The sequence below is a fragment of the Nuphar pumila genome, chromosome 17, assembly GCF_984573655.1.
Source record: "Nuphar pumila chromosome 17, dmNupPumi1.hap1.1, whole genome shotgun sequence".
Classification (NCBI taxonomy): domain Eukaryota; kingdom Viridiplantae; phylum Streptophyta; class Magnoliopsida; order Nymphaeales; family Nymphaeaceae; genus Nuphar; species Nuphar pumila.
The window spans coordinates 51,560,576-51,580,815 of record NC_143265.1 but is presented as its reverse complement, the minus strand read 5'-3'; the positions used below and the strand labels follow the sequence as shown (position 1 = coordinate 51,580,815).

The following is a 20,240-nucleotide window of genomic DNA, read 5'->3' as shown; positions in this document are numbered from 1 at the left end:
AAGAAGAAAGAACTTGTATGTCCAGCCGCCACTTGTTTTGCCACAACATATCTCACGCTTCATAGTATTGGATGTTATAAGAAAGAGTTGAAGTCGATGTTTTTGTCTTCAAATTTTAGATCATCTAATTACTATAAAAAATCTGATGTTAAGAACATTTCTCATATTGTTCTTAATGATCATAAGTTTTGAGTTGCCATATCATATGCAATTAAAGCTACACAACCTCTCATGAAAATCCTATGAGTAATGAATGCAGATGAGCCTGCTATGGGATTTTTGTACGAGACAATTGATAGAGCAAAGGAAGAAATTGCTTCAAACCTTGACAAAGTTGAAAAAAAAATATAAACATATTTGGGATATCATTGATAGATGATGAGACTTGCAACTTCATAAGCCTTTGCATGCTGCCTATTATTTAAATCCTCATTTTCATTATGCTGACAACTTCAACCCAGATGAAGAAGTTATGAGTGACTTTTATGATTGTGTTGAAAAAATGGTTTCTGATGCAAATGTTCGGTTGAAAATTACAACACAAATTGATACATTTAAAAAGGCAAAGGGGTTGTTTGGTAGAGAGGTAGTCGTTATAATAAGAAAATTAAAAAGTCTTGGTAAGTTTGCAATTATGTTGTTATTTGTTACTATTTTTTTATATTTTTGTTAATTGTGACATCCTTAATGTTTTTATCAATTTTTTATTGTTTTATTTGAATGCAGCTGATTGGTGGAGTTCATTTGGGCACGAAAATCCTGAGTTGATGAATTTTGTAATTTGAATCCTAAGTTTGACGTGCAGTGCATCGGGTTGTGAGAGGAATTAGAGTACTTTCTCATTGGTTTGTGACTTTGTATTTTATTTTTGAAATACATTTTTATAAGTATAATTATCTTATAATTGATTATCAATGATTTGAAATTATAGGTGCAAACAAAACAAATGAATAGACTTGAACAAGAGAAGATTAATGCATTGGTTTTTGTAATATACAATATGAAATTAAGAGAGAGAAATATGAGGAGAAAGGCTACCAAAGACCTTATATGTCTAGATCATATAGACTCAGACGATGAGTGGATTATGGAGAAAGAAGATCAAGTGTTGCTTAGTGATCCCAATTAGTTGAAAGATTCATGATTGGATCCGAACTTCGACATAAATGCCATTGAGCATGTGCCTATAGAAAAAGTCACTTCACCTCATGATTAATAAAGTGGTTCTAGGCAAAACAAGTTTTCAAGAGATCGAGGTAAAGCTATATTTCTTTTACCTTGCTATAAATATAAATATATTTTTTTAATTAAATAAAATAAGTATTTAATACATGATTTTTTATTGAAGAAAAAAAAAAGCAAAAGTGACCGAGAATGTGAAGGAAGAAAGTGCAGATGATGAAGAGTCAGAGAATGAGGATGAAGGCGAACCTATTTATATAAATTCCTCATTTTGGGTCTTTCATTTGCACTTGTGAATGTTAACACTCTCATTTTGAAAAGTTTTGCACAAATATATTAACATTTGATTGCTAATACTAACATGCATTTTTTAATTATAATATGTTGGTTGTTAATGGTAATATGCACTTCGTTGTTAATGTTAATTTTTTATCGAATGAATGCTCATATTATACTTTTTAGATACTTACGTCGATCAAGTTGTTGCATTAATGTTGATTTTACATGTTAATCTCATATTTTCAATACTTATTTGAAATTTTTTATTTCTTGTTGGTTGTTGCTTCATCAATAAAACATTTTTTATTTATTTGTAATTTTAGATTTTTTATAGTTTTTTTAAAGTTTTTAAAAAAAAAAATTGAGGCTTACTCTTTACGCCTGGCCTCAGATTTTGGTGGAGCGCCTGGCTCTGCCCTTCTCTCTAAGTGGTGGTGGGAGATGTTTCACAAACGGAATGGATCACCCTCGTGAGAAAGAAATATGACATCCCGAATAATCAAAATGGTTGGTCTCCTGCCCGCAAATGTGGTGGCTCGTCTACTTGGATAGCTTGGTCGAAATGTTGACGGCATTTCAAAGAGTGTATTTCGTCCGAGGAAGTCCCCATCCATTGGGGCTGCTCTAGGGATGGCACGTTCTCAGTGGCCTCTTAACCCCCTGGCCATGTCCATCCTGCCCACTGATTCCCCTTGGGGTCCAGGCCCATCACCACGATCCAAGTTCTTTGGATGGTTGATACTGCTGCATCGAATAGCTACTCAAGAGATGTTGAAGAAATGGGGCTACCAATTTCCCAGCTGCTACCCTGTGCAAATCCAGCCTGCTTCTATTTTGAGCTTGTGAGTTCTTTCAAGCATTACTCAACTTGTCATGGCAGCATTTGGAACTCGTGGTTAGAGATAACTCTTGGGCTAGAGATCTCCTTATCGGTCCCATTTCACTCGAACACTCTAAAAAACAGAGCTTCATTTGGAGATGTTGGCTTATAACCGCTTGGTGGACCCATTGGAATGAGAGAAATGCAAGGATCTTAGATGGAATTGAAAGGCCCAAGGCGCAACCAGGAAAGCCTCAACTAGATTCATCCCATATTTTTCTGTAACAAAGACCTATTACATCTTCTCCGCACCAATCCCTCATCAGCTAATCCTGTTAACTGAGCTCCATGCAAAGTCTTTGGTTTTATAATTCAAAGTTTTCCTTATTCTCAAAAAAAGGAAAAAGAAGACAACCATACAAATTTAATTCTAGCAATTTGAACATTCGAACAGCTTAGCTAAGCTCGTCATTCGCCCACTTAATACAACCCCCAACTGTAGCCAGCACTGATCTGCACAAGGAAGCACCGTGAGCCAGCCAGCCCTTCCCTGCTCCCCCAAATTTCCAAGCAATAGAAATGTGTGTCCAAAACCAAAAAGCGTCACCATCACTTAGAACCAGATACCCCAATGTATCTTCAATCACTACACTCTCTAAGAACTTGTGCTGGTCACCACCGTGATGGCTGCTGGCTGTCTGAAATCCTAAGTGACTACAAAATCTGACGCATACTGGAGATTCTCTGCGTTAACATTTGACCTAAGCCAACGTTTCAAAATGACCTTGTTTGCTCCTCTTGCCGATCCTGTATTGACAGTTCATACAAAAAAATTACTAAAAACTAGAACCAATATTCAACAGCATACTAACACCAACCTGACTTAAAAGAGGCAAAAACATATTCGCAACTTAGTGAAGCAAAAAAATGAAATGCATACTCTGATTATCAAGAACCTGAAGTATAAGTGTTCGTCCCCATCTTATCATAGAGGGCATCCAAATGCTTCCAATGATCTCCATGAGGTCTACCCTGTTTATGATCACGATGGCCCTCAAATTGAAGTTCACGGCCTTATCTACCACCGTGGCTCTCTCGATTGTCCGGACTGATTTCCTCATCTGAAAACTCCGATCGACCACCAAGAACGATGGCCTCTTTACGGTGAGACCCCATGCTTTCGTGGTGGCAGCTGTAGTTTCTCTCTCCTTTCATAAATAGAGAGAGAGAGTGTGTGGTGATGTTGCCGAGCGACGCTCCAGTTTTGAAGAGGGGGCGCCCCAATGGCAATGCCAACACCCTTAATGGCAGTCCTATGGTGAGAGCGTTGCTGAACAGGGCAATCCAGACGATGATGGAGACCAAGAAAGGAAAAAGGAAAAAGGGGAAACAGATGCAAAGACTATGGAGGGGTGTGAAACAAGGGACCCGGAATGTTTGAAATTCCAAATGCATTTTGACACTTGCATCTTCACCGTACGCTGGATTCCACTCCAACAATCAGAATGCACCCTAACCACCCACCCGGTGACACAGGCATCAAGTCCATTACCCATCCAACCTTCATGTTTAGGTAGACTGTTTGGGAACCGGTGTCGAAGAGGAGATGAGAGGGGTGATGGGAGTAGAAATGAAAATGGGAGATGAAGTTGTCATTGTAGTTGAAAAGGGCCCGTCTCCACTCTCAATACCATTCCCATCTCCCACAACAGGGTTCCGGGTAGGTGGCATTAACTCATTAAATGCCACCTCCCCTCCCCTCCCATCTACCGCTCCAAAACAGAGCCTAACCACTGGCACATGGGAAAACCAATTGGAACAGGATCATAAGATCTAACTCACAAGTACTTGGGTAGGGACCTAGGTTTGCCTTAATTTGCAGGGTCAAGATAAGAACCATACCCATTTAGCATCTAAGTCTCAGATCAGGGTGCACATCCAACCATTTGGGCAGCCAACTTAAAAATTGAAATATTCAGCAGTTAGACGTTCCAAAACCAGTGTGACGCGAAAAAAGAAAAATAAAACTGATCCCCAGGAGGATGGTTCAAGGATTAAGCAGAGGGCCTACAGTCCATAAAATATTCCTGTCGTCCTTTCTCTCAAAAGATACAGGGAGAAAAGAGAACTTTTAGTCCATCTGAGCCATTCAATTTTCTTTGAGGAGAAGTACATCATGACTGGTTGAACATAGGGGTGTCAACTGGTGGAGTTTGGTTTGACCCAGACCTGGCCCCTATTTTCGAGTATGGTATGAGGTTCACCCGGGTCTAATCAGACCCACCACCAGAGAAACCATACCTGGAGGCAGATAAGAACTACATGAACCAGACCTGAGCCACACCTGGTAAAATAATATTTTTTATCATTTTTACATTGAAAATTTCCTGGTCCTAATGGAAACTTGAGTCGGGCCCAAGTCTGGTATAAAATTTCACAAACCATACCCAGATCCATGTATTAATCAAACTTTTGAGTCCAAACCTGGGTCTTAATCGAGTCTTCTTATTTATCACCATACCCAGACCCTATAGGGTCTGGTACGGGTAAACCCAACCCCTTGACACCCCTAGTTGAACATGCCAAAGGCATTTCAGGACAGCTACTTGCTCAGTCAAAGCTTAAAAGAGTTTGTACCAAGTGGACCAGCAAGAAGGAGAAAAGCGTGGGCTGGCATTGCAAGGATATGATAGATAGATACAGAGACAGACGATTTTGTCATCTATAGAGAAAACAATGCACTTGCATGCCTTAAGGACAACTTTAAATGATACGCATGTACCATCCATACAGAAGCCCTATGAAACTACTGGCAGGTCTCGGAAGCCACATATGTTGCAGTTAGTTACCATTCCTTTCTCCTTACTTATGGAAGAGGGGAACTAGATGATGACCCCTTTCCTGTAAAATTGTTTGGTCTTGCTGATTGAGATACACTGTCCGAAAAAACAACAGAAACAAGGTCAGCTCACGTTAGGTACTTCAAGAAAAATTACACTTCTAAACAACTTCAAACAAATCTTTAGTTATGATATTAAATTTGCCAATTTTCCTCAGTTATTGTTAAATCTCTCATCGTTGAGCTTTCCAAATAACACTAGTAATTATTTGGAGACATGAATCAAATGATGTCATAATATAGATAATGAGTTTTAGCCTTACATACTAAAGAATTGCATTTAGAGGGCTTTACTTCAATTGACAATTATACATCACAAATTAACTTAGTTCAATGATTGAAACTTTGCAGACAGTCAGAGTATGGTTGATTCCAAACTTCGTCAAACCAATAAAACACAGCGGACTAAGTTAGCTCTTGGAAGCTTCTGCTTAACCATATAGAGTAAGAACCCAAGTATGGACTAATTAGAAGTGACAACCAAGTTCTGGCTACAAGAATCAACTTAAACAATTCAAATAGTGAACTATGATAAATTCAATATGTGAAAACGAAGCTTAGATATTTTCAACTGGCTCTGTTCTTTCAAAAAATCTTGTTTTGAAGTCCTTGCCGCATAAAGAGGGAAAGAACCAAACGAAACGATAGTTTTATCCAAATTTGGAACTCTCTCTCTCTCTCTCTCTCTCTCTCTCTCTCTCACACACACACACACACACACACACACACACCTGTTAGATATATCTGTTTGAAATAGAAAGGACGCCAATGATGATCAATGTTGGATGTTTGAGATTCACCTTGATTGTGAGACGCACTTCCTTTGCAGTGCATTTTTCCTCATATCTGCATGTACTTTCGCCTCTTGGCTATTATAACCCAGAAGAAATAAATATGGCTAAGATGCCAGTGGTTGATTAAAGATTATTTCATTGAATAAGGTTATACTACTAAACAACAATTAAAAATATGCCCAGTTCATCAGAAAACCTGTCTAGGTATTCCATTTTTGCCTTCTTCATCAGATTTCCCTTTATATTAGAGAAGTTATTGCAAGATCCACTACCTGAGAAGATAATGCACCAAACATCAGGCCCACTGTATGCTTATATATCTGCAGATGGTATGAGTGCAAGTTAACTCATGCTGCTCATATGACAAAGCAAGGATACTTGATAAAAACACCTTCAAAAAAGGGTCTTTTCTTGCTTGAAGGTGGAATCTTTGAACAAATCTGAATTTGCCGACTCTGCTTTTCTGCAAGGTAAGAAGCACAATGCATTGTCTTCATTAAGTACACATGCTATAATGAATAAAATACCTCATATCACAGAAAAAAACCTAAAAAAACATAAATATCTCATATCAGGGGCAAAGCCAGAAATCCAAATTATGGTGGGCACAGATGTGTTTATGTGTGTGCACGCATGTCCACTAAAATATGTTAACTGAAAATATGTGGCTGTTGGGCTGCAATGGTCGGTCTGTATCTGTCTGGCAGTGGACCCACCCACCAGCCGTGGCAAAGAGAGAGAGAGAGAGAGGCACAACATTTGGGTGAGGGTGGGCACTGACCACCCTGACACAAACCCCACTCATTGGGGATATCTGGGTCAGGGTGGGTACTTGCCCACCATGGCCCATATGTAGCCCCACCTGTCTCATATCACAGCAAAAAAGAAAAAAACAGAAAGAAAGAGAGCTGACCTCTAAGTTTGTCATTTTCCATTATGCCTGATGACAACCAGATGCCCAGAGTAGTTTTTTTATAGGTGACAAGGATAAGCCCCAAGATTTCTCCTCGGTTACGATAGTACGATCTCACCATATAGCTATCTCATTCGACCCCAAATTCAGTTAATAGTAGGATGAATTTAGTCCAGCTTCAAGCTGTTTAGGCTAATTTGGCCTCTGCGAAGGCAGTTAGTTTTGAAATATAGACTGTGACACAAGTACACAGCATGAGCATCTTGTGTCTACACAACATGACATTGACATAACATGTCATTTCCTAGATAAACAGTGAACCATGTTGAAACATGATCAATACATTAAACTCAACTATGGTTTTTCATGTTTTTGATATCCTTTGTTTTTATTTTTAAAATATTTTGATGAAGATTTTGTGTGCACATTACAAAGAAGAGAGAGAGAGGGGCCACTAAGCTCATGTCAGAATGTTCTTTAACATGCTTTCTTATGCTGCCCGTACACAGATAAAGCTCGTGTAAAACATTCATAATTATTAACATGAAATGACCTTGGATGGCATGCTTTTTGAAAATTTTGTCAAATAAAAAAGTATCTTATAACTTTCAAGCTATGTCACACGGACTCGGCTAAGGAGGTGCCGCACCCGAGTCGACACGCCCCGACATGGGTGCGGACTCGGGTGCGGCTTCGGACTCGGCCCGGACTCGGTCAACGCCGAGTCAGACTCGGTCAACGAGTCCAGGCCGAGTCCGTCCACATTTTGGACTCGGTCAACTTCGACCGAGTCCAAAAATGTCCATTTCGACTTTTAAATTACATTTTGGATCTGGGTCGGGTCGGGTCTGGACCCGACCTAGATCCAATTTTTTTTTGCAGCCGAACCCTAAAAGGGGTTTATCGACAGAGGGAGGGGCTTACCCTCTCAATTTTGCTTCTCCCCTTCAGCCCCTGCAGATTTCTCCTCCACCCACGCCAGCGATCCAGACTTCGACGACGGTACGCACAGGCAGCCACCGTCTCCCCCTCCGTCAACACTCAATAGGTACGTCGATTAACCCTCCCTCTACTCGCAGCCTCCCTTGCACCGTCTGCTCGCAGAAGAGGGGCTCGGCCCCTCTCTGTGCCTCTATTCACAAAGGAGGGGCTTGGCCCCTTTCTGTGCCTCCTATTCACAGAGGAGGGGCTTGGCCCCTCCTCGTTTCACTTATGACAGGCAAACCCCTCCCCCCATACCCTCTGCTCGCAGAAGAGGGGCTCGCCCCCCCTCCCTTCACCCTTTGCTCGCAGAGGAGGGACTCACCCCCCCCCCCCTCCCTGCACCCTCTGCTCGCAGAAGAGGGGCTCGGCCCCTCCCTATGCGTCTGATTCATAGAGGAGGGGCTCAACCCCTCCTCGTTTCCCTTTTATTGAAAAAGTTCAAAGTAGGAGTGGGGGAAGGAGGGGGCTCGACTGACAGGCCGAGCCTTGCCACGCCGAAAAACAGGGGAAACGAGGGGGCCCTCCTCGTTTTCCTTTTGTTCGGCAGGGGTAAGGAGTGGGGGAAGGAGGTGGTTCGGCTGACAGGCCGAGCCTTGCCACGCCGAACAGAAGGAAAACGAGGAGGGGCTCGACCCCTCCTCGTTTCCCCTGTTGTTCGGCGTGGCAAGGCTCGGCCTGCACCCTCTGCTCGCAGAAGAGGGGCTCGGCCCCTCCCTTTGCCTTTGATTCACAGAAGAGGGGCTCAACCCCTCATTTTCCTTCTGTTCGGCGTGGCAAGGCTCGGCCTGTCAGCCGAACCACCTCCTTCCCGCACTCCTTCTTACCCCTGCCAAACAAAAGGAAAACGAGGAGAGCCCTGACCCCTCCTCGTTTACCCTGCTGCCTTTGGCTTTTTGGCAAGGGCGAAGCCCCCGGCACGGATAAGGTTCAGCAGGGGCTTGCCCTGCCCCTCCTTTTTTGCGTTAGATAGGGGGTAGCTCCTATTACTATTATTTTGAAGTGTTTATTAACTTTATTTTATTTACTTATTTTCTTTTCAGTTTTCACTTTTCAGATATAATGGTGAGTTCTAGCGGTAGTGTCAATACATTTGGTTCAAGTTCTAACCCTGAATTAGAAGTTTCTCAACCACTTTAGAGGCTTGTGACAAAAGGGGTAAAAGCTAGTAGTGGTGGTGGTGGGAATGTGCAGTTTCATTGTAATCTATGTAAGACTGTTTTCACATGTTCTTATACGCGTGTGAAAGCACATCTTTTGCATATTCGTGGTCAAGGAATTAGAGCATGTTCTGGGGTTGACAAAGACATGTTAAAGCAATTAAAAAAAGAACAAGAGGAAGCTGAAAAGAAGAAAATTGCAGAGATGAGAAGTGATTCGATTAATTTGTCTTTTCCTACTGCTAGTGATATACAAGAAGAGATTTTAAAGAAAAGAAAGATGGAAAGCAATAAAACAATACAAGCGTCATTCAAAAACATGGCAAGAGCATAAATTGATAAAAAGATTGGTCGATTCTTTTACTCAAGCTCAATTCCTTTTAATGTAGCTAGAAGTCCATACTGGAAAGATATGATTACATCTTTGGCTAATTGCAATTTGAGTGGTTATGTGCCTCCTAGTTCAGAAAAACTAAGAACAGTCATTCTTGCAGAGGAAAAAAATTGAATTGAAGACTTGTTAGAGACTCAAAAATTTGCATGGAAACGACATGGAGTGTCGATTGTTTCTGATGGGTGGACTGATATACAAAGGCGACCACTGATAAACTTCATTGCTTACTCACTTAATGGGCCAATCTTTTTAAAGACTGTTGATGCATCTGGAGAGTATAAAGATGCTGAATATTTAAAAAGATTATTTGTCGAAGTGATAAAAGAAGTGGGTGAAGAAAGTTGTGGTGCAAATCATTACTGACAATGCTCCAGTTTGCAGTCGTGTAGGAATGAATTTGGCAAGTGAAAATACATATTCACATATTTTTTGGACTCCTTGTACAGCACACAGTTTAAATTTGGCACTTAAGAGTATATGCAATCCATCAAAAGATGATGCACGTGCACATGAAATGTGCTTATGGATTGAGGAAATAGAACATGATGTTCGAAATATTAGAAATTTTGTTGCAAACCATCATCATGCCCTTTCTATATTTAATAGGCATTCTGATCTCAAGTTACTGAAAGTTACTGAAAGTTGCTGAAACTCGTTTTGCTTCTCTCATTGTTATGATAAAAAGAATTAAGCAACTCAAGAATGCATTGATGATGATGGTGGCTGATCAAGATTGGGATTTTTATCGTACTGAAGATGATGTCAAGGCTCAAGCTATCAAAAAATGCATCTGTGATGATTTTTGGTGGGATAAAATTACATATTTTGTTGAATTTACAGAGCCTATTTGGAAAATGTTGAGAGAAGTTGACAGAGATGTACCCATGCTTCATAGAATTTATGAAATGTGGGACAATATGATTGAAAAAGTTCAAAGTATCATTTTTAAACATGAGAAGAAAGATATTGCACTTGATGATTCAGAATTTTACAATCATGTACATTCAGTTTTAGTGAGAAGATGGGATAAAAGCAATACACATTTGCATTGCATGGCACACTCTCTCAATCCAAAATACTACGCAAAAAAATGGTTGACAGCAGGTGTTGGTTGTGTTTCTCCAAATGAAGATCCTGAGATATCAAAAAATAGAATGATATATTTGGGAAGACTTTTTAATGATCCTCACATGTTTAAGGTTATAAATAATGAGTTTGGCAAGTTTTCTACAGGGAGATTTGATTCTTTAGCAGCACTTGTGGCAAGGGACGAGGAAGATCCCCTTAATTGGTGGGCAACATATGGATCAGAGACACCAAATCTGCAACGTCTTGCAATGAAGTTGTTATCCCAACCTGCTACATCATCTTGTTGTGAAAGAAATTGGAGTACATATGCTCAAATTCACAACATTAAAAGAAACAAACTCACTAGTAAAAGAGCAGAGGATTTGGTTTATATCCACTCAAATCTACGATTAATTTCTCGCCGCACCAAAGAAGAGTATAGGTATTTTTTTTTTGTATTCAAAGTTTGTATTTAAATATTTGCATTCAAAGTTTTAAGTTAAATACTAATATAGTCATTTTTTGATGCAGTTGTGGACCATCCAAGAATTGGGATGTAAATCCAGAAGATTTTGACTTGGAGGGAGAACATAATTTACATACTCTCAACATGGACTACCTCGATCCTGTTCTTCCCTCTAATTCAGACGATGAGGCAGATTTATGATAAGTTTTGTTGTTTATCACACTCACAAGCTTCTTTATGTGTTATATTTTGGTAAGTTTGTGTTGTTAAGAATAGCTTTTTTATTTTTGCTTTAAAATTTACAATCTTTATGTGTCAATTTATTGTTATATATAATTATATATATTTAAAATATATATATATATATATATATTTTTATAATATATATTTTTTAATATATATATATATATAGCCGAGTCCCCGTGTCCAAATTTTTTGGAATTGCGCCACACCCGTGTCGCACCCGCACCCATGTGACATAGCTTTCAAGGGACTTTCAGGTAACCATACTTTTAGTTCATTAATTACAAGTAACACGTCATATATCAAATGCTAATAGTTTTAAACACATCAATGCTAATGGTTTTAAGAGAGCAAAACTTTACAAAGAATTACAAGAAAGATCAACCAAGGGCCCTTGTAGTAATTTATAGAAGTATGCATTACCAAACACTTTGAGTGGTGATTTTTTTCCAAATGATCAACACAGTTTAGTGAATTTATTAATAGCTTAGCACCCACCAACTGTGTATGACAGAGAAGAGCACAGAACATGGTGAAATCATCTACTAAAGAAATCAAAGTGGAAGTGTTCAGCTATTATTTCCAGTCTGTTTGGTCTGTGGTTTGGTAAAGGCTGGGTAAAAACCCAGCCTTTGTTGTGCACCATTCTGCTTGCCGGTCAGAACTGTCTCATGACATTCTGAACCCAGCTCATGTACCGCTTTAATGGGTGAACAGCCCAACCCTTGGGACGTACTAGCACCCCAGGTGGCGAAGATCAGACCTTTTTGAGCTTGACCAGAGTAGGACAGTGCCAGCTCAGTAGTGAGAAAGAAATATGAATTCCAGCAGTGGGAAGTCATCGAGGGGGTTCCCGGGTGGGAAGCCTGAGCGGAAAGAAATGTCTGTACTCAGCTACAAAGTTCTTGTGGAGGAAAGGAAAGAAAAAAAACTGTTGACTGAAAAGAGCTTACTAAGGACTTCTTGTGCATAACGTTGCTTCATTCTATCTACTGATTTCTTCTGGGCCTCATCCCTGTCCTTTAATTTTGCCTGCAATCAAGTTTCATTACATCGGGAGATCCTTCACAGCAAGCATAAAGATCAAGGCTATGCAGATCCTGCTATATACTAAGAGAATGGAAGAGTGTGAAAGAGGGATAAGAATGCCTTATATAAGTCTCGCCACTTATATGAGCGTTGCACTTTCTTCATCCTCTTGATAACAACATTAGCATTTTCTACACCAAATTGGTGTTCATAGTGTCTCTTCCACAAGTTGTCAGTTACAGGACTCAAATCTCTCCCCTAGCACAAGTTGAACAAACACAAATGAAAGTTGCATTTACCACCTCCACAAACAAAGACAAGATAAAAATATAGTCAGGCTAGAAGCTTGAACCCAGGACTTAAGATAGAATCAAATTACATGCATCAGGCATTCTAAAACAGTCACATTATGAATAAATGCAAAAAAATAAAATCATGCTACAAGCTATGCAACTGAAACACGTTACTACTTGCACTTTAGCATGAATAAGAAAGAATTGCAATGAAAACAACTAGCTTACTTCAGAAGAAGTTTCAATGTGCATTAGTTGATCAATGGTGCAGTGTGGTAGAATGAACTTCAACAGATTTATATCTGTCTCACCAACATCCCGAATATATTTGATGTTGTCAATCGCAGTCTGAATACAGAGGTCCACCAAAGAGGGAATCCTGACTACCATATTTTTATTGAGAAAACCAAGTCAATCTAATCCCAGGATGAAAACAGGGACTAGAACAAGCACAGGTACTATTTCCCAAGTGCTACACAAAAAGGAAAAAAATGTATGTCAGTTCTAAATTTAAACCCTGAACTGTGTAAACAACAATATGGCTCCTGAAAATAAAGTAAATATCTAATTTACAAGAAAAAGGGGTCAGCCAGAGCAAGAATAGAAAAAAACCAGGAATATAAAATAAACAATTCTCACCACATAGCAAAAGATGAGTTCATTCAATCATTCCATCAAACTAGTGTGAAAGTATCTTCAACAAGATACTTAGATCAAGACCTTAATATTCTTGATAATAAACCCGGCATGAATACACAATAAGAACACTTTAGAACACTTGTGCACAAAAGCACAACTCACAAGTAACTCACAAATGCACAAAGGCATAAAAATAATGGAATCAATTTATTGAGCACTTGGGCTTTGACTCAAAGCCATGAGAGAATACAAAGGAGAGAGCCCCTATTTATAACCACACAAAAGGAGCCTTGGAGGGGCTCCACTCATAGTCGTTGGAGCCCCTCCAACGGTCACAAATGTGACCGTTGGAGGGGCCCAACGTCTATTTGAGTGGGCCCCCCAATGTACCTTTAGGTACAAAAATAAAAGAAATAAAAATAAAAGAAAAAGAAAACTAAAATAAATTACAAACACATTCATTAAGTGAATATGCGTAAAATAGAGAAAAAGACTAAACTACCCCTACGGCTAAACAAATAGAAATATATATTTTATATATATAATAAGTAGATACATATGCATATATATTAATATATGTATATGTATTACTTTATATATATATATAATATATATATATTACATTAAGTGATTAGGTACATAATTTAACACCCCCCCTCAAACTTAGGGCAGGATGACCGAGAGTTTGTTAAGAAGAAAGTTGAAACGCGGAGCACACAAGGCTTTGGTGAAGAAATCCGCTAATTGATATTCGAACGTGACATATGGAAGGTCAATGATCCCTTTGAGGTACGCCTCCCGAACATAATGACAATCCATCTCTATGTGTTTGGTCCGCTCATGAAAAGTGTGATTTTTAGGGATATAAATCGCACTTTTGTTGTCACAGCAAAACTTTGTAGGTCCTTCAATAGTGATCCCCATGTCTTCCAGCAACTGATGAATCCAAACAATTTTCATAGTAGTAGTCGTCATGGCACGATATTCAGCTTCAGTTGATGATAGAGACACCTTTTGCTGCTTCTTGCATCTCCATGAGATTAATGAGTCTCCTAAGAAAACACAAAATCCAGTGGTGGAGTGACGGTTATTTGGGTCACCTCCCCAATCAGAGTCAGTATAAGCAATTAATTTTAACTCAGAAGAGGAAGACAGAAAAACTCCCTTATTAATAGTGTGCTTTAGGTATCTCACGATACGTAAGATAGCACCCATGTGAACAGAAGTTGGTGCATGCTGAAACTGACTTGTCGTATGCACCGCATGTGAGATATCTGGTCTGGTGATACTCAGGTACATCAACGATCGTACTAGTTGCCTGTAGGGAGTAGGATCGGAGAGAGGAACACCATCATCAATCTTTATTTTAGCTCCTACTATAGCAGGAGTTTCACAAATTTTATCGTCCGTAATACCTGACCTGTCAATAATCTCAGATGTCAGCTTAGTTTGAGACAAAAAATATCATCTATGAGAGTATGCTACCTCAATACCCAAAAAATAAGTTAAGAAACCCAAGTCAGACATTTCAAACTTACCCTTTAAAATGGATTTTATGCTTTTAATCCCTTTAGAATCGCTCTCAGTTATAAGCATATCATCCACATAAAGTAGTAGAATAACAATCCCTGCATTAGATTTTCTAACAAATAAAGCAGTATCAGTAAAGCAGGATGAAAAAACATTATCTAACATTATAGAGTTAAACCTATCATACCAAGCCTTGGGAGCTTGTTTTAAACCATAAAGTGTTTTCCGAAGGCAAAGCACTTTTCCTTTAGGAGACTCCATTCCAGGAGGAGCATCCATATATACTTCTTCATTTAGATCTCCGTTTAAAAAGATATTCTTAACATCCATCTGATAGATGTTCCATTTATTGATTGAGGCAACAGTTATAAGGCATCGGACGGTGACCATCCGAGCTACCGGGGCAAAGGTCTCCTCATAATCAATCACATATTTTTTACCATATCCTTTAGCAACTAAGCGGCCTTATATCTCTCAAGGGATCCATCACTCTTAGTCTTGACCTTAAATACCCATCTACATCCTATTGCTTTCTTGTCTTTAGGGAGGTCTTGAAACTCCCATGTCTTTGCTTTCTTTAGAGCTTCAAGTTCATTATTCATAGCGACTATCCATTCCGGACATTTTCGTGCTTCCTCGAAGTTCCTAGGTTCTACGTAAGAGTGAATGGCGCTTAGACAGGCTCTATATTTAGGTGAAAAGGACTCATATGAGATGAACCTAGAAGGGGGTCTTCTTAGTCTTTCGGTCCTACGAAGGTTTTCTTCACTCGAAGGAGTAGACTTATTATCATATCTTTCGAGGGCACTTCTGAAAGTATTCCTATCTCTATGAGAGTAGGTTATGGGATCTCTATGTGGTTCTTCACTGATATGTTGATGAAGGGTTGAGGACTCAGAATGGGTTTCATTATTACTTAAGTCATTTTGATTTGATTCATCATCACTAGAATCATCATCATCAGTCAATAAATCAAACAGAAATGAATAGTCAAAATTCTCGTCATTAGTTTCAAGTTTTTCGAAACCACTAATATTTTCCAAGAAGCTTACATTTCTGGCAACATATAGTTTATCACTTTTAATATCATAACAGCGAAAGCCTTTTTGAGTTTCAGAATAACCAAGAAAGGCACAAGGAATGGCCTTGGGAGAGAGTTTGTCATTTTTATCAGTAAGGACAAAACATTTGCATCCAAAAACCCTTAACCTGTTGTAATCAGGTTCTTTTTCGTATAATTTTTCAAATGGGGAAATTTTGTTCAAGTTTTTAGATGGAAGTCTATTTATGAGATAGACAGATGTAAGGGCTGCCTCAGCCCAAAGTTTTTTCGGAATATTTTGTGAAATGAGCAAAGTTCGTGTTGTTTCAATAATATGCCTATGTTTTCGTTCCGCCAACCCATTTTGCTGGGGGGTTTTAGGATAAGACTTTTGATGGAGAATTCCATAATTTTCAAGATAATTTTTGAATTCATTGGAAAGATATTCGCCACCCGAATCAGTTCTAAGAATTTTTAAATTTTCATTGAATTGATTTAACACCATCGTATGAAATGTTTTAAAAGTTGAGAAAACTTCATGTTTATGTTTAAGAAAATATATCCAACTAAACCTAGTGAAATCGTCCACAAAGATAACATAGTACGAGAAACCTCCCTTAGATATCACCGGAGCCGGACCCCATACATCGGAGTGAACAATTTCAAAAGGTTTTGTTGTAAACATGGATCTTTGAGGAAAAGGAAGACTTCTCATTTTTCCAAGAATACATTCATTACAAACAAAATTTTCATTACAAAAATGCTTAATAAAAGGCAAATAAGAGATTTTAACAATGTTGTGATGACCCAATCTCTTATGCCATACATGAATATCTTTGTTTTGAGCAACATTACAAAATTGATTCTTGGGAATTTTAAAAAAATCAACATAGTAGAGGTCTCCTCTCCTAGAGCCTTCCCCAATCAACTTCCCGGACTGGCGATCTTGTATCCAACATTTATCAGAAGAAAACTTTATATCGCAACCATAGTCCGAGAGTTGAGAAACGGAAAGTAAGTTTAAGTTTAGTTTTGGTATAAGACGAATTTTTAGGATAAAGAAGTCTTGTTTTTCAAAATTGCTCATTCCTTTAATTTCAAGAGGTGTTCCATCCGCCGTTGAGACAAAAGATGGAAGAAAATTTTTAGAATAATCAGAAAGAAACAAGGACTTGGAGTCATATGAAATGAAGCACCGGAATCAAGGAGCCAAGATGTCTTACCGAGAGAGGATGGGGATGACATAGCGGCTCCAGAAATGCCTCCTTTGAGAATAGGTTGAAGAGAATCCATAATTTGTTGAAGCGAAAGAAATTCATTTGATGACGACGGTCGTTCCTCTGATTGGGATGCTAAGGCCGCGGCAAGAAATTTCTTCCATTTGGGACAAAGGGGTTTGATATGCTCCGGTTCTTTACAAAAATGGCAAGTTAATTTGCTATAGTCTCTCTTGCCATATCGATCATTTCCTCCTTGCCCTTGATTTTTGAAATGGGGTGGTTTATAGGTTTTCAAATTATTTCCGGGTCTTGACACAGCATTAACCACTTCATAATCACTTTGAGAAGGAGTAGCAAGGATACTTGGGTTATTTTTGCTAATCCCCATACGTGTTTCCTCACCACTTAGCTTGGTGATGACATCTTCAATAGAGGGAGATGTGAAAGCGGATAGGAGAGAGGACCGAATTTGCTCAAATTCGGGTCTAAGACCATTTAAAAAGTTGAAGAATCGATCTTCCTCTAGTTGCTTGTGTCTCAATTCAGTAGCTTCTCCGCTCCATTTTGGTTCGAGCATAGCAAGCTCATCCCAAATAGATGATAGTTCGGCAAAATATTCCCGAATGGACAAATCGTTTTGTTGAAGAGTCAAAGCTTTCTTTTGGAGATAATATTTGTGAGATAGGTCCCTTGAAGTATACATTTTTTCAAGGTACAACCAAGCTTCGGAGGCCCTTTTAAACTTAATGATGTTGGCATTGATCTTGTTTCAACGGATGAAAAAATCCAAGATAATATTTTGAAGTTCTTTATTTCCCACTCATCATGCTTTTTTGAATATTCTTCAAGAGCCTTTTGTATATATATATATATAGAGAGAGAGAGAAGCACACAAGTTCGCATAAAAAATCTTGCAATTATACCACATTTTACAAAATGCTCCGTTACCAAGTTATAGACTGTCAATCATGAATTAAAGCCTAGAACAAGTCAATGATACATAGTTAATTAAGAAGAATTAATGATGAACAAATATATAAACAATAAACAATTTTGATGCCGCACATTGGCCACATGTTGATCAGATCATAAAATCGATAATATCGGTCGAATCACGTCCGAAGCCCATTTGACCAGTGCCTAGGAGTACCAATACCGGTAGCGGTGACATGCTGTGTCCACACCAGTATTAGGTCCTGGTGGAGGTAGCCATGTTATATAGATTCTGACATATTTTTTCCCCGATTATCCATCACTTATTCGATCTACATCAACCGCCCTCCTCTTTTTTTTTTTGTTAATTATACTCACTAATCTCAGCAGAATTGGTTGATTCCTTGTATTTAGCAACTTAAAATCATCAGAACACACGCAAATATGCTTTTCCGTAAGAGCATCTCAACAAGAATCACAATTTTGACTAAAGGAGGGGGAAAATAAAAACACTATCAAATATATCAGAAAGAAACGATATATTGCAATTCTTAAGAGAAAAGGGACCAGCCTAAATGCCAAAATATTGCCCTAAATTAATCCGAATTTCTGAGAATCCTGAGATTAGAAAATACTAACCCATCGTCAGATTAATTTACCAAACGAGTTCGTGAAAAAGAAACAACATGCGTATTCTCGATCGAAACAACAACCAAACAGAGGAAAGAAAGAGAGGGATCATTCGTCACATCCAATCTAATGATCGACGAGAAACAACAAATCAAAAACACTAAGATCCTCGTTCAAATGAGCTACAAGAAGAAATCAGATTTCGGCGATGAGAAAGATCATCAGACAAAACATTAATTTGGACGGAGGTGATTGAGTTCTTACCAAATCAACGGCAACGATCCGATTCCCCGCCAGATAAAAAAAATGATAATAATAATTTTAAGGAGAAAAATAGAAGTCCTAAAAATAGAGGGGTTGGGAAGGAAAGCTTTTCTTCAATGCCAACCCTCTCTCGCTAAAGAAGGGATTGTTGCCACCTGGCTTTCCTAGTGTGCATTTTCCAGGAAATGCCCTACGTTATATTGAATACCATTATTTTCCCGACTTGTGCACGTGGCAGAAGCGCAATGTTTGATTGCCTCACTTAACTTAATGAGTCGGATTATGGCGGGTAGCTGACCCGGACCAAACACAATTTTCCCGGTAAGGATGTAAAGGAATTGGATCTTATCTGATATCCAACAGAATTGGATTCTGTTTACTTGTATTTCGTGAGCCAAAACAATATCTGATTACACCAACGGGTCTCTGCTTGTCTGGTAGGAGCAGCTAGTGCACGTCAGCTTGTGTTGGGACCGTGCAGATCCAAAACCCAATGGTATAGTTGTGTAATTGGTAGGGATCTGCCTAACCCCAGCTTGCCTTTAAAAAAAAAAACAAAAAAAAATATCAGATTACAATGGGATGTGGATATGGTTTTGACTTTTGCTACTACAACTGAGAAATATTCGAATTTGATAGATATTTGAAACTATTTAATTTGTTCAGCCAACATCTGATTAATAGAATATGGTATTTGGCCACATCCCATTTGAACTAAACTATTTACATCCCTATTTCCAGTCCCAGTTGAAAGAATCAAGGACAGAGACACACACTCACAAGGGGCACACACAATACAAGGTTTATGTGGTTCAGTTAGTTGAAGAACTGTATCCAAGGTGAAGAAATCTCTCTCTCTCTCTCTCTCTCTCTCTCTCTCTCTCTCTCTATATATATATATATATATATATATATATATATATATATGACAATGAGGAGAGAGGAGAGATCAATCTTATTTATAAGTATTGATACATGAAGTCTTGTACAACCACATGAGTTTGGTTGTTACAGGACTGATTATTCTTATCTACATTTGAGATAATGCATGTTGATCTTGTGGGAGTCTTCTCATACGAGGCTTCTTCACATGTTGGACTTATAGAGTCCGTACGTATTCATCTTAACAGGATCCCTCAAGCTCATTGGGCTAGACTGCACAATGAGTTTGGTACACAGGAACTCATATCGAGCTTTGGTAAGAAGGTTGGTGAGAATATCAGCAATTTGTTTAGAATATCTACATTTGAGATAATGCATGTTGATCTTGTGGGAGTCTTCTCGTATGAGGCTTCTTCACATGTTGGACTTGTAGAGTTCGTATTCATCTTAACAGGATCCCTCAAGCTCATTGGGCTAGACTGCACAATGAGTTTGGTACACAGGAACTCATATCGAGGTTTGGTGAGAATATCAGCAATTTGTTTAGAAGAAGGCACATAGCGAACCTGTAGTTGTTCG

At 38.8% G+C, this 20,240-nt stretch overlaps 1 protein-coding gene across 1 annotated transcript in view; it reads right to left on the bottom strand.

Annotated features, from left to right (window-relative positions):
- LOC149811957 (elongin-A-like) overlaps nucleotides 1-18,908 on the bottom strand; it is a 40,264-nt gene extending 21,356 nt beyond the window's left edge. The window contains exons 1-7 of the mRNA XM_089992955.1: nucleotides 18,780-18,908; nucleotides 12,750-12,993; nucleotides 12,349-12,486; nucleotides 12,153-12,231; nucleotides 6,366-6,437; nucleotides 6,171-6,246; nucleotides 5,981-6,049 (exon numbers count right to left, since the gene is read on the bottom strand). Coding sequence (XP_089849081.1) covers nucleotides 5,981-6,049; nucleotides 6,171-6,246; nucleotides 6,366-6,437; nucleotides 12,153-12,231; nucleotides 12,349-12,486; nucleotides 12,750-12,911 — 596 coding nt within the window. The 5' untranslated portion in view covers nucleotides 12,912-12,993; nucleotides 18,780-18,908. The remainder of the gene's footprint in view (nucleotides 1-5,980; nucleotides 6,050-6,170; nucleotides 6,247-6,365; nucleotides 6,438-12,152; nucleotides 12,232-12,348; nucleotides 12,487-12,749; nucleotides 12,994-18,779) is intronic.
- Between the last annotated feature and the right edge of the window lie 1,332 nt (nucleotides 18,909-20,240).